We start from the raw sequence: 13111 nt of genomic DNA, 5'->3' as shown, positions 1-13111 counted from the left end.
TTGAGTTTTCAAAAATAGTTATTTTTTAAAACAAAGGCACCTGCTCTCTAGGGAAAATTATCTATTTTTTTTTCCCCAGAAGGAAAAAAAGCTTAAACCCTCAAAAAAATCAAAATGCATGGAAAAACACCATGGAGCGTGAAGGTCCAATGAGCCAGAACCAGCCAAGGCCACTTACCTTCAAGGTGTCAAAGCCCTTCTCTAAATAGCAGCCACATTTTTCCCTCTCTCCCGTGGAAGCATAGAATTTGCTCCACCAGTCAATGAATTCTTCCTCCTGGCAGCAAGGGATACCAAGGTTATACATCTCCACGAGCAAACCCCAGCGATCAATGACAGCAGCATCTCCCATAATTGCTAGAGGTGAACTTCTGCTCTGTGCACCAACCCCATGGCACAGCCATGGTTCGGTGGGTCTCTGTCCTGCAGAGGCAATGAAGCTATCGTGAACCCCACCTGCAGCTCCTCACTCCCTGTTTTCAAGGTGTTTTTGGGATGCTTCCAGCCCAAACCCAGCTGTTGCAGCCACAGCAACACCATGGACCTGGACCTGTCAGCAGGGAGGACGATTCTCCATGGGAGGATGAGGTAGAGCTCGCAAGAAGAAATTTGCAGCTTTTTCAGGCCAGGGGCAGATTTTGGCCAGTTCGGGTGGTGGTCTTCCCAGGATCTCAGTGCCGGACCACACAGGGGATGAGACAAATTAACTCTGGTGCTAACATGGTCCTGACAGCCTGAAATTCAGGGAGGATGAGGGCTGCTCTTAAACTCAGCCCCCAGTTTAGGCTTTGCCTGGAAGGTTTTGAGGTTTCTGGGATGGGGACTGCCTTTCTGGTTTGTGTCCCGGCACCACCCAACCTCCCCATCCAAACAAAGCACGTAGACAAGCAAATAAAGGCATAAAACATATATACTTCCACTAAAAAAATGGTCCTCAGGAGCTGCAGCTCTCTCAGGAAGAACGTAACTCTCTTCTCGTTGATATTATACAAAGAAACGGCAAATCTCATACAGCCTCAGCCTCCCAACCTCACAGCCCACAGCCACAACCCCATTAAGGAGCATTTGCCTCATCTGCTGTGCAAACTGCATTTCAGCTCCAGGAAGAAAGCCGGCTGCCGGCTTCAGCAAATGTATATATTTTATAAGAGCACCCTTTTTTGAAATTTATACAAGCAAAGATGAAGGGGCTTTGACTGTGATTCATGAAACATTCCTGAAAAATAATGATGTCTTATTTTAGAAGTCCACAAAATTCCATCACGCTGACCTAATGGAGGAATCATAATAGAGGTTTATTGGATTTATATTTTAAGCCAACGGTGCAGGCTTTAAATTGCTGTCTTGAATAGACATTGTTTTTAATAGAAATATTACATAAATTAACTCTGAGGCCTCTGCTGCCTCCCTTTTTTTGAAAAAAAAATTTTGCCTTTCATCACTTCCCCTGTTTTATTGTTTAAAAAGCTACACTCTGACCATCATGGCTTTATTACGACATTCCACAGGTACTGAGTTACAAAGAAAGCACTTAAACTAATCTGACGACTTACCCATGGTATCTTCTGCAGCCCCAGGACAAAGAATTTGGTTAGATATTTTTGCTGATTTCTACTGATGTTACAAAAAAAAGGGAGAAGGAAAAAAAAAAAAGGAGGCAAGGGGAGCAGCTGGAATGTTAATAGCGAAGGACATTAATCCATTTGCCTGAAAATGGGAAAGCCAGGGAAAGCAATGGCTCCACCACACAAGTGACTGAATTGAGGGATTCTATTTAACAACCAGGTGATAGCCAAAATCACCCCCAGTGTTTTATCTTGGACATGGTCCCGGCTGGTCCTCACAGCCGGGGTCTGTGCCCTGAGCCCTGGCGGGATCCTGTGCAGGTGGCTGAGGGACCTCAAGCATCCTGCATGCGCTCTCCAACTTTCCTGTGGACCCCGCAATGGGGCGCGTGCCCACGGGTGAGCATCGCTTGTGGATAAATTTCACATCAAGTGACTAAGGGCTAAAATTTTGGCTTGGGGAGAAGCTTACTCAGATGCGGTGAGCCACTGTCATGGTCGTCAGAAGGTTTACTGCCTCCCCATCCCTGCTCCTGCCCTCTTCCCCCACAACCGCAGCTGCCATAGAGCAGGGACCACCCTAGCGCAGGCTGGCACCCGCATCCCAAATGCCCCGAGGCTGGAATCAGGATTGCAAACGTTTCCCCATTCAGCACTGAGATAAAGTCAAGAGCTTTCAAGGTCCAGGGTGCCCAGCTTTGGCATTTTCTGCTAAAATGGAAAGGTCAACGTTTAATACGGGAGCAGCAGAAGAGGATCCAGCACCATTTCACCAGGCAGGAGCCTGAATGGGACCATTTCATCAGTTTTCCAGCAGCTCTGTGAGCATCCAGGAAAGGCGCAGCAGGAGAGCCCCTTCTAGGGGGGCATCCCAGAAGAGAGGAATGTCTTAAGGTCAAAAGCATGGCTGTTGCCAAAAATAAAGAAATTCAGATTTTAAAAAAAAAAAGTCTTTAAAACCAGAATTTCACCAGCAGGCTGTAACTTCCCACTTGAAACATTTCTGGGATTATGGCTTGGACACAGCAAAAGCACTCAGACACATGCTTAACTTCAATCGAGTGTGCAAATCCCTCTGAAGTCAATGAGGCTCTTCAGACGCAGCCTTAAGGGCATTCTGGATCAGGCCTTCGGTTCAGCAGAGCCAGCAGCCGCCACTTACTTACCCCCTTCAGATAATAGGGAAGGAGGTTTAAGCTGTGCCGGATCTCTCCGTAGGACTTTTACCCACATTGCTGTTGAGGGTATTGAAATTCTTCCCTCCTCTGGACCCCAAAATGTGTCATCCCGGCAGCTCTGGGGATGCTTTCAATCTCATTTTGTTTTATCCGGGGGGGGAATGCACCGGTTTTAACCTCATTTTTGTCAGGGAGGCTGAGCCAGCGAGTTTTTTTTCCCCACCGCCCAGGGTTTCCTGCGACTCCAAGCCGGTCCCATCGGATGCGTTCCCAGATGGGGATAGCACAACTCTGGGCTTGTCCAGCACAACCGAGTTTTCACAAAATATGTTGAAATGTTCATTTCGGCCTCGAGCAAAAGGAGTTGTGGAAACCTGAGAAGTTGCCATGGACGTATTGGCTTCTGGTGAAACTTAATCCATGTCACCACCTTACAGGTGGGGGAAACTGAAGCACAGACAGGTTAACGTCCAGACAGCAAAGCCAGGAGCAGAGCAGGCATGAGACAACTGAAGTCTTAATACTTATGCTTGCTCTCCTAGGGATTGCACACTCTTCCCTGTGGGAATATAGATAATTATAGCAATAATAAATATTGTCTCTAAAGAAGCTAAGCCACTGCCTCAGTCTCAAATGTACTCGCACCTCATATCTGGGAGGCAGATTTCCTGCTATGGGAAAGCTCTGCAGCTGGGATGAGAAGATCCTTCTAGAAACAGCTTGGACATTTATAGATGCAGCTCCCCAGCTGTTTTGTTACCACACTTTTGCAGGAGATGACACTCTGCACCTCAGCCTTGGAGACGGTGGTATTAGCATCCTCATCTGCTCCAGTGCGAAGGCAGCCTGGTCAGCTCAGCTCATTACCCGACTAAACTAACCCATCCCAGCCCTGTCCTCCCACGGGCGCAGAAAACTCCAACGGAGAGGCCATGGCAAACAGCTGGGGAACACAAAAATGTCTTTAAACGCCGCAGCTGCGCTCCTTGGGGTTTTCCAACCACATCCTAAATCCCTCTGCTGCTCTCTCTAGCATTGCTCCAGAGGTCGGCATGCCCAGGCAGGAAACCCAGCGGCTCGCTGCTGCGGGAGGCATCCTCGGGATGGTTCTACAATGAAACAACTGCAAGGAAGCCCACCAGCCACCCAGCACCCAAGCAAGGTGCCAGCTATCCCCGCGCTGGGGAGGCATGTCAGGCTCTGCTGCCCGAGAGGCTCCACCACCTACAAATGCAGACCAGGAGCAGTTGCAGAAGTCCCTGGGAGGCAGGAAAAAATCAGATTTTCCAGCTAGGATGCCACGCCCTTCCCAAGACACTGGGGTGGAGGTGTCGCAAACTGGGCTTGGGACCTCATGCCTGCCAGACCTTGGGAGCTGGAGGAAGCCTTTTGCATGCTAACAACAATGCACATCCATGAACTCCAACCTCTTTGCCAAGAGGGACCTGTCTTTGGGTTACCCTTGGGTTAACCTGGTCCTTTCACCCGGTTCCTTCAACCTAGCCCAGGGACCTGCCGCGACTCTGAGCAGCACCGTGCAGAAAGCAGCGCTGGAGGGAGGAGGAAAAAAAACCACGTGCATCCACACAGGGAGGCTGCTTATCCTGGGCTTATCCTTCCATCAACCCTCAAGGCGTGAACTGTCAGATGTTCATAAAGAGAAATTATCCATTTCTGCCTGTTTCACCTTCTTTTTTTTCACCATACTGTTAATTTTGCTCAGAAGTGGACAAAACCGTTTGTTTTCAGCGGGTTTTTCCCCACCCTGTTCAATCAGCCCACATTTAGCCATGCCCACCCAAAGGCAGCCTCCCACGCAACTTGTTGCCAGCATTTCTCCTCAATCCCGTGGTTTATATTTGGGGATGCTTTCCCTGCAGTCCTGGCCAGTGGAAAGCCAGCTTGCCATGTGGGGCTTTCACCCATCGCCCGTGGCAGTGCCGTGGGCCATCGCCCGAATGTGCACCAAACACTGGGAGAAAAAAACGAGGGCAGGAACATGCCGGGGGGCAATGCCGGGCTGCAGAGTGGGTTGGCGGCCGTTTTCAGCAGGAGATATCCCACACCAAGAGCTTTTCCAACTAACAGTAACAGGATAAGCTGTAAAATATGTGCTCTGATTTGGAACTAGCAAACACAGCAAATAACCAATTATTCCAAATAGTTTACAGATTTTGATTATTTCTTTTTTTGGCTTGGGTTAGCTTTGCTAACTTGTCATTTGATGGGTTATTTGTATTTCTTACAACCAAAGCATTGCAAGCCAAAATAATGGTACGAACAACTGCGGAGAAAGCACCTTATAGTGCTTCTCGAGGGAGAACGGAGGCTCCTCGTCGCAGTTTCATAGCTCAGAGGTGCCTGAGGGCTCCTCATGAGCTCCTCTCCTCTGGGAGATGCTCATGAACTGCCTGACTCCTGCTACTGCTCCAGCAAGCTAAGGCTGGTGGAGAGGAGATCTTGCCAGACCATTTCACAGCTGGGAATGCAGGAGCTACGTGGGCATTAACCATGCAGGGGGTCTTCTGCAAGGGGTGCTCCATGGCTCTCCTGCAAATCTGGGTCCCTCCACTCCCACCACATGCCACCCTGGTCAGGGCTTTCACACTAACCCCATGTTTTCACCCAACAGGGCTTGAGAGCTCATTTGTACTTCTCAGAGAAAGTGCCCCTCCGATCCTGAGCCTGAGCAGGGTGGAGAAGACACGGGCAAGGACACCCTGCCAAAGGGGATTAGGGCCCTCAAACCCCCTTGGGGGCAAACAGGTGCTTTTCAAAATGCGGCGTATCCTCCCCAAATATACCATCCTTATTCTTTGCTTGCACAAGCAGCTTTCTGGTAATTCCCAGCTGCATCTGTTGACATTTTAAAGTGATTCTTCAGAAGCATTTCTGTATTTTCCTCTTGCTCTTAACAATGAATCAATAACACTCTTATTTATCATTAATACTGCCCTGGCACACAGGGACCCCGCTCAGGATTCGGCTCCCGTTGTGCTATGCTCTGTAGAAAAGGAGAAGGATGGGAAACTGCCCAAACAATTTCCATTTAAATATTGCTCTTAAGGCAGATATCAAAAACAGACCAAATGCATAGAGAGTTTTACAGTCCCTTGCCTGTAAAGGGATCCCGGTGTGACCAGCTCTGGGGGTGGCATCTATACCAAATCTACTTGAGCTTTAGTCTTGGTTCAGCTGACTAAATTCAGGCTTTGATCTTAGCAAGAGCTGTATTGCACCTTCTGCTGACGATGTCTAAGGGCTCTCCTCTGTCCTGCAGTCCCCTTCGCTTTCCCAAATTAAGGGAAATCAGGTTACCCCTAAGGTCACCAGGATCTCATCCTGAATGCTCTCTGCCTGGCTCTGGTGGGCATCGTGGCAGAGACATGGAGGGAGATGGCACCTCTGTCCTCGGAGAGCTTCGAGGGGACACTGGCCAAGCCCGGGTGGGGACAGGGTGCCGCGGTGTAGGACCTGAGACAGGAGTTGCTCTGGCGCAATTTCTTGGGATGGTTTGACTGTTGGAAAAGGGGATTCACAGGACAACAAAGAGGGGATCTTATGGATAATTACAGAGGGGATTTTGTGGATGATTACAGCGTGCTCCTCCCAGGCAAAGAGGGGGAAATGGCTCATGAAAGGGCTTATTTTGACATTTTAAGAAGTCGTGAGTCTCTCTTTCACCCTTTGAACATGATTGAATCACTTGAACTCCAGAGGGATGAGCCAGGATTTCAATGCTGAGGGAAGGGGACAGATCTGGAGCAGAGAGGTGGGTCTGCAAGACATCGGTGTTGCAAAATCGTCTCATTTTGCTTATGCAAAGGCTCTCAGGAGGGACAAGAGAGGGACGAAGGGCCAACTCTTGACTTTGTCTAGGAGGACTTTGGCAACAGCAGCACCAGAGGAGTGCGAAGAGAGGCCAGATTAGAAAGGGTTTATGAACTAGGTTATAAACAATTGCAGATTCAGTGCTTGGATCCGTGCAGGCTCCAGGCAGAGCTTGAAGCTTCAGCTCTGGCAGCCCTGACCTGATGTCCCCACCACACTATCACTTCTCCGCAGCCTTTACCCCCCGGGTGGGTGTAGGGAATTGCTGCCACAGGGAGCAGAGGTGATGTCCGTCACCCTCCGTGGTGGCTCTGTGGGTCCCCCTGGCAACGCCTGCCCCATTTTCCAGAGCTGTTTGTGGGTCTGGCATTTTTCAAGGTTTTCTCAGCACACGCTGCTGGGGAGGCAGATCACCCACATGCTCGAGATGAAGGGAGATAAAAGAACTCTTGTGGCCTCCACTGAGGAGATGGGCAGACTGATCTGCAAGCTCAGCTCCCCACGAGGGGCAAGCCCACAATCTGCCACCACGCTCCCCCTCCTCCAGGTCATTAACGCCACGACTGGAGGCAGAACCCGGCGAAGTTCAGGAGCTCCCTCACACACGCCACACTGGGCTGGATTTTTTTGGCTGTAAAAGCTTTTTTCCTAATATTTAACCAGCTGCAGCTCCTATGCCTCATTCCACAGCTCCTGCTTTCGTGCGAAGCTCCCCAGCTATAAAGGAGAAGGAGACGGGAAGGAAGACGTGCACGGGCCGTCTCGGTGACCTGCTTTCCAAAACAGGATGGTTTCCCCCAGGAGGCATCAGTAGCTCTCTCCAGCATGAGGTTTATTGCATTTAATCACGTTCTTGTAGGGTCCTGGTGAAGGCCAGGAGAATGGGTTTATTACTGCCTGATATTCTGTTGCTTTTATTTTAAATTAATGGCTTGCAGCTTTTTTCTATTTTTTCTAAATTTTATTCGAACTAAAACAAAAACATATTCACGTAAATTAAAAATGCTGATGAAGAGAGGGAAGGGGGAGGCTATTTATGGAGCTTTTGTTTCCATGCTCCACATCCCAGCACAGCCACCCATCTGCCTTCTCTGTGCGACAAAAGAAGACCCATCAGTGGACAATATTATGTGGGTACAGAGGATAAATGGGGTACTGGAGAGAAGCGCGTAGGGCCAACAAAGCACATATCTATATATTACGGAGGGACAGGCTGGATGCTAACACGCCTCCAACCCTATGCCAAGACCTACAAAGATGCCCATAAGGGGCTTTTGCATGCAAGAGTTACAGCTTCCATGAAGCTGCAACCCACCTCTTACTCATGTGCTCTGCTTGCTCAATTGTTACTCTATTTTGAGCAAGTGAAAGCCCAGTTTATCTTTCCTTCTGTCCCGCATGGTCAGACCTCAAAGGGAGACTATTCCTCCCAAAGACACAGTATAAATAACACCCCTGAGCTGACCTTCTTCCAAAGATCTGGGCTGACTCATTGGTGTTTTACACCCCAGGGCTGAAGCACGCGGGCACCGCTCCGGGTTCGGCCGGTGGAAGGAGTCACTGTTTATTACAGCAAGGAAGTGGAAACGCAACTAATTCTGGCCCAAAACACATGGGAGGAACGTGCATGGCTCTTGGCAGGAACAGCCCGTGTCCTGTAACTCATGGGCCGGTATCAAGAGGGATCTAAGAGGGGTGAAGAGCCCCAAGGTCACAAACCTGCTAGGGATGAACTTGGGGCATGAAGAATTGCTCCTCTGGAGTGTCAGTCCTGAGAAAGCAAAGCAGCTTCACTGTCCTTCTTACAAAACCCAGGAACAACCCAAACATCTGATTTTCTTATGAAAAATGCATGAAGGGAGCAGGAGACACTTTGCAAGGAGGGATCTGTCACTGCTCAGGTGCTGCCTGGCATCTCCCTCATCCCCATGCTTTGAGGGCACCGGGCTGTATACCTGCAAGAAGCAGACTGTGCAAGCCCTGCTGACTAGACAAAACCTTCCTTGGGGTGAAACCCTCCTCCTCGTGGAAGGCCAACACCTTCTTAGTTCAACTTATACCAACGTGATGCCTAGGACTTGTCGCGGTCCCTGAGCTAGGACATGGAGGAGGACAGAAGTCCCATCAAGTCCTCAACCATGCCACTGCAGCCACCCAGGACACACCACCTCCATGGAGCTACCAGGCTTTGCTGGTGTGCAATGAGAAGCCAGAGGCTGTTGGGAAGACATCTGACCTCAAGCACATACGTAACTCTGCCAGCTCCTCAAGGAAGAGAGGGAGGAAGCTTCCTCACCCCTCCTCCCAAAACCAACCTCGTTTTCTATGGCATGAAGGAAAACATTTGCTGAAATGCACACACGCTTGCAGCAAGATGAAATTTCCATTTTTCTAGCACAGATCCAAGGGGATCTTTCACAAAAAGAAAGGCCTCCATTTTTGCAGATTTTTAAAAATATATACATGCACATATATCATTCATAAAACCCATTAATCAAGCAAGTAAGTTAGAAATTAAGCAATACATACATGAGTCTGGGCCCAAGAAGCTGGTATGTTAATTAAAGCTGAGCTGGTCATACCCTCCGCAAGCTACAAATTAAAATGATTGGTTATCAATGGGGTTAGAGAAACAATGTTTAACATATATCAGCAAAAGCACAATTTAGGAGAAATAAAATGAATGAACCCGAACAGCGCCGCCTTCCCCCTCCCCTGGGTTATAAGGTTGAGGTCTCCCCGAACAAGGCATCCTTGACATGAGAGCAGGGTTTGGGGTTTCGTTGATGTTCATCAAATGGGACTGGGTTTGAGTGGTTACAGAGAATAAATGGGGTATTAAAGGGAAACAGCAGCAAAAACCCACGTTACAGAAAAGCTGTTAATATTTCTCAGCGCAGGATAGCATCTCCTCCTGCGGACACCGAGGGCTTGCAAACGCAGTGAGCCAAGTTCATCGCAGGAGCCAGGGAGGGATCTGACCCAGGGTGTTTTGAACAGAGAGGGATTAGGAGAGCTCAGGACCAAGGTCTGGTACAAACAAAAGGCTGAGCACAAGCGCAGCTTGTCCTTGGCAAACCAAGAGCTGCCATCACCTGCCCTGGGCAGCAAGCAGTAGCTCTGCTTCTGTCTTGCAAGGTGTGTTTCCTTCGAGATGGAGAAGGAGGGAGAAATGAGATGTTCTCACCAGAAAATAGCTGGTTTTGAGCATCAGTCCAAGCCCAACAGCGATCCCCCTGCTCCCCAGCTCAGGCTGGTCCCCGAACACACTGCTTTTGACCATGTCAAACCAGACCTGCATCAGACCTTGGGTCAAGCTGAAAACACTGGATTTACAACTGGTTCATGAGGGAAAGGTTCCCCCAGGCTCAATTCCCACTAGGACACCCATGGAACTCACGGAGACTAGTGGGAGACAGCTTCTCCCTGACTCTTTTACCAGAAGAAACAAATATCTGCTCAAACCTTGGGGCTGCAGAGGGACCTCATGGTTGTCCTTCCTGCTCTGCTGCCCATGGGGATAAGGATCCAGGAAAGAGCACGGAAAATAAGGGAAGGTTGCAGGTGCAGAGCAGGCAGGAATAAGGGCTGATCCAGCAGCCACTTACATGTGCTCAGCCCTTGCAAAACCCTACTCCCTGCGCATCTCCCAGAGAAGCAAACTAGAAAGGTTTAGCCCAGGAGACCTTGCTACAGAAAAATTGCTTTTCTGTGAGTTTTAGGAGCTTCTTTTCTTCGCATTTGGTAACCATGATGTTTGCAGTTCATGTGCACACGGACTTGTTTTAAAGAGACCTCGGGCTGAACTTCTCACCCTACTTGGACAAGATGGACAACACACACAGCAACCTCAGAGCAGAGGGGTTTTGAGTCTGTTTGTTTTCTCTGTTTCAGATGAGGACAACAAAGTGATCCTTTGTTCCAGTCATCCATCAGAGGAGGGACCAAAGCCAGGCTTGGCAAGGCTGGAGAAAGGCTTTGGAGCCACACAATGAAACACACCCATGCACACATGCACGGGCGGGAACAATCCTGGCTTCTGCTTCCAAGGTCACCACTGGAAGAGCAAGCGGTACGGAGACTGTGGCCCCAGGCATGGGCTCCTGGCCCAGGATCCATCCCCTTTCCCAGGGAGAAGGCATAGGATGGCCTCTGCAGACTGGGACTCCTCCATCGCCCTCCAAACCTGGCCCCAGAGGGGAGGAGAGCGGGTTGGAGGGACCCCAATGGCTGCGGGGTGTCAGACCACCTAAGCAACAGTCACCCCAATTCATGTCCAACACCAGGAGAGGGTGGGCATGGGAGGAACAGCATCCAGGGCCAAAATTTAGAGGTTAGGGAGGGAGATGGTGGGAATTTTGGTTCAGCTTTCCAGGAACAAGCTCCCTCCTCCTCCACTCCCCAAACAAAGGGCAAAAGTGAAAGACAAACAAACAAACAGAGAAGAATTAATCTGGGGTCAAACTGAATAGTTCAATTCATTGCAGGGTGTTTTGTTTGTGAAATGTTTGTTTCAGTAAAGAAATGTCAAAGTCTTCCACTTTGAAACCACTGCAGGAGAGTGTTTGGGCTTTGCCACGTCCCTCTCCCCCTTCTCGTCCTTTCACCTCCCATTTAAACTGTTCCCTGAGTTTGATCCGAGTTTGTAGATGCTTTCAAAAGGCTTTAAACTGCCCCAGGGAACAAACTATTTATTGCAGAGCTTGGGTCTCTCCAGCTGCAAACCTCTGTCGCGCTCCTTCCTCCGGGACCTCTGCAGCCCCCGTGCCCCTCCACCACTGCTGGGGAGCAGCCCCCGAGCAGCAAATGCTGTGTACACCTGTATAAAAATGTGTGTCTGTCCCCATCCACAGCTTTTGTCCCCAAAAGGCCGATTTGGGCAGGTTCCCTCACATCATGATGAAGTCCCTGCAAGGTCTGGGAGAGCCGCAGCCCTGCAGAGCCCCGTCAACCTCAGCGTTTCCCCCGAGGGAAGAGCTGCGCCATTCCACCCGTACCAGCCTCGGGAGCACCGCAGGAAACCCGGCTCATTACTTCTGTTGCCCGCAACTATTTTTGGGGAAGAAGGCCCTGCTTTCAGGTCTGGGGACATCGCTAGGGAAATATTTTTCTGACCTTTGCTGGATGTTTTAAAAAAAATAAAAATGACATAATGCAATATGTGGTGTCATTTATTTTGGTTAAAGGAAAGTCAAACATGAGCAAGAGCTCACCTCACTTCACTTTGCAACCTAAGGCTGAGGGACCTCATTCTGGTGAGGCCAGAGGTGCCCCCCTTTACCCACCTCTCCCTCGTTCATTGCCACAGCCCTCCTCTTCCTCACAGGCATCCTCAGAGGCCAGAAGGTTGCTCACCTCTGTCCTCTGCACCCCCTGCCCGTAAATGCTTTCCTTCTTTGCTAATTGTTGGACCAAGCCCGAGTCCCCTAACGATGAGGTCTGCACGCGGGAATGGGGAGGTGGGCTGGGTTGTCTTACCGACAGATTTACTTCTGCACATCCCAGCCAAAAGCTGCCTGGGGGAGCAAGTACCAAGCAGGAAAAGATACCCGGGATCACCTGCAGGCAACGCTCAGGAAGGGCTTTTGAACAGCCAGGCCATGGGGCAAGCCTTGGGGATCGCGCAGAGATCAGCTGTCACCACCTTCTCCACCCCAACACCAACCAGGACCATGGCTTCCTCCCTGCTGGGACTCAGGCTGGGATGCTCCGTGCCCATGGCTCCGGCAGCACAAAGAGAGGGGACCGACGCTGCAGGAAGATGCATCTTCCCCCACCTGCAGCCCCAAACCCAGTAACTGCTCTCCTTGCTCTGCAGCACCTCCAGGGTGGTGACATAGCCTCACCTCCACCGAGAAGCAAACAGTGGCAGAGAAACGCTGAGGATCCGGCTGCCGACAACCCTCTATTCCCTGACAGGGCCCCTTTTTCTGGTTGCCACCTTCCAAAAATGCCTCCAGGTCAGTAGGAAACCTCATTTCCTCCTGCCAGAGGAGAGCCTGGCCACCACGCCACCAAAGGCCACCTCTGGGTCACCGAGCTCTAGCTCTAGCAGAGTTGTGTCCCTGCTGCTGGGAGCACACCAGGTCCCTGCGACGGATCCCAATCCGCTGCAGACACAACGTTGGTCCTAATTCTCAAAGCAAGTAGTCGGTGGAGAGCCAGTTGTACCGAGGATGAAGCACTGATCCTTGTACTCCTCCATGATGTGTAGGTCTCCATCTGGACTAGGAGCACCCCAAAGTCTCAGGGAACAACTTCAGAGCCAGTAAAAGAGCGTTTTTCCATGAATTTGGATAGAAAGCACACAAATTTCCAAAGAAGGATGAGTGGCAGGGTGTAATTCAAAAGAAAGATAGGCAGACCTGGATCTGGCATGCCACCAGAAGTGCCTACAGCTTCTGCAGGAGCACTCAGATATTGCACTGACTTTAAAAACCGGTAAAGAGCAGAAAGTGTGTATGGACAGGAACATCCGGGACAAAGCTTTGGAAAGGATGGGAGCTGGAAGAGGGTCAGGGACTGCTACCTCCCTTC

The 13111-nt window shown here is 50.2% G+C and overlaps 1 protein-coding gene across 8 annotated transcripts in view; it reads right to left on the bottom strand.

Annotated features, from left to right (window-relative positions):
- The window catches only part of DYSF (dysferlin), a 108877-nt gene that overhangs the window by 38573 nt on the left and 57193 nt on the right, over positions 1-13111 (bottom strand). For 4 of the 8 annotated variants that reach the window (XM_059817481.1, XM_059817485.1, XM_059817482.1 and 1 more), the window contains exons 40-41: positions 9104-9166; positions 179-277 (exon numbers count right to left, since the gene is read on the bottom strand). In XM_059817481.1, coding sequence (XP_059673464.1) covers positions 179-277; positions 9104-9166 — 162 coding nt within the window. The remainder of the gene's footprint in view (positions 1-178; positions 278-9103; positions 9167-13111) is intronic. The other 4 variants (XM_059817483.1, XM_059817487.1, XM_059817484.1 and 1 more) reach the window with 1 other exon arrangement.

Source organism: Gavia stellata, chromosome 5 (assembly GCF_030936135.1).
Source record: "Gavia stellata isolate bGavSte3 chromosome 5, bGavSte3.hap2, whole genome shotgun sequence".
NCBI lineage: Eukaryota > Metazoa > Chordata > Aves > Gaviiformes > Gaviidae > Gavia > Gavia stellata.
Note: the sequence above shows the minus strand (reverse complement) of the source record. Positions and strands in the feature narration are given on the sequence as shown.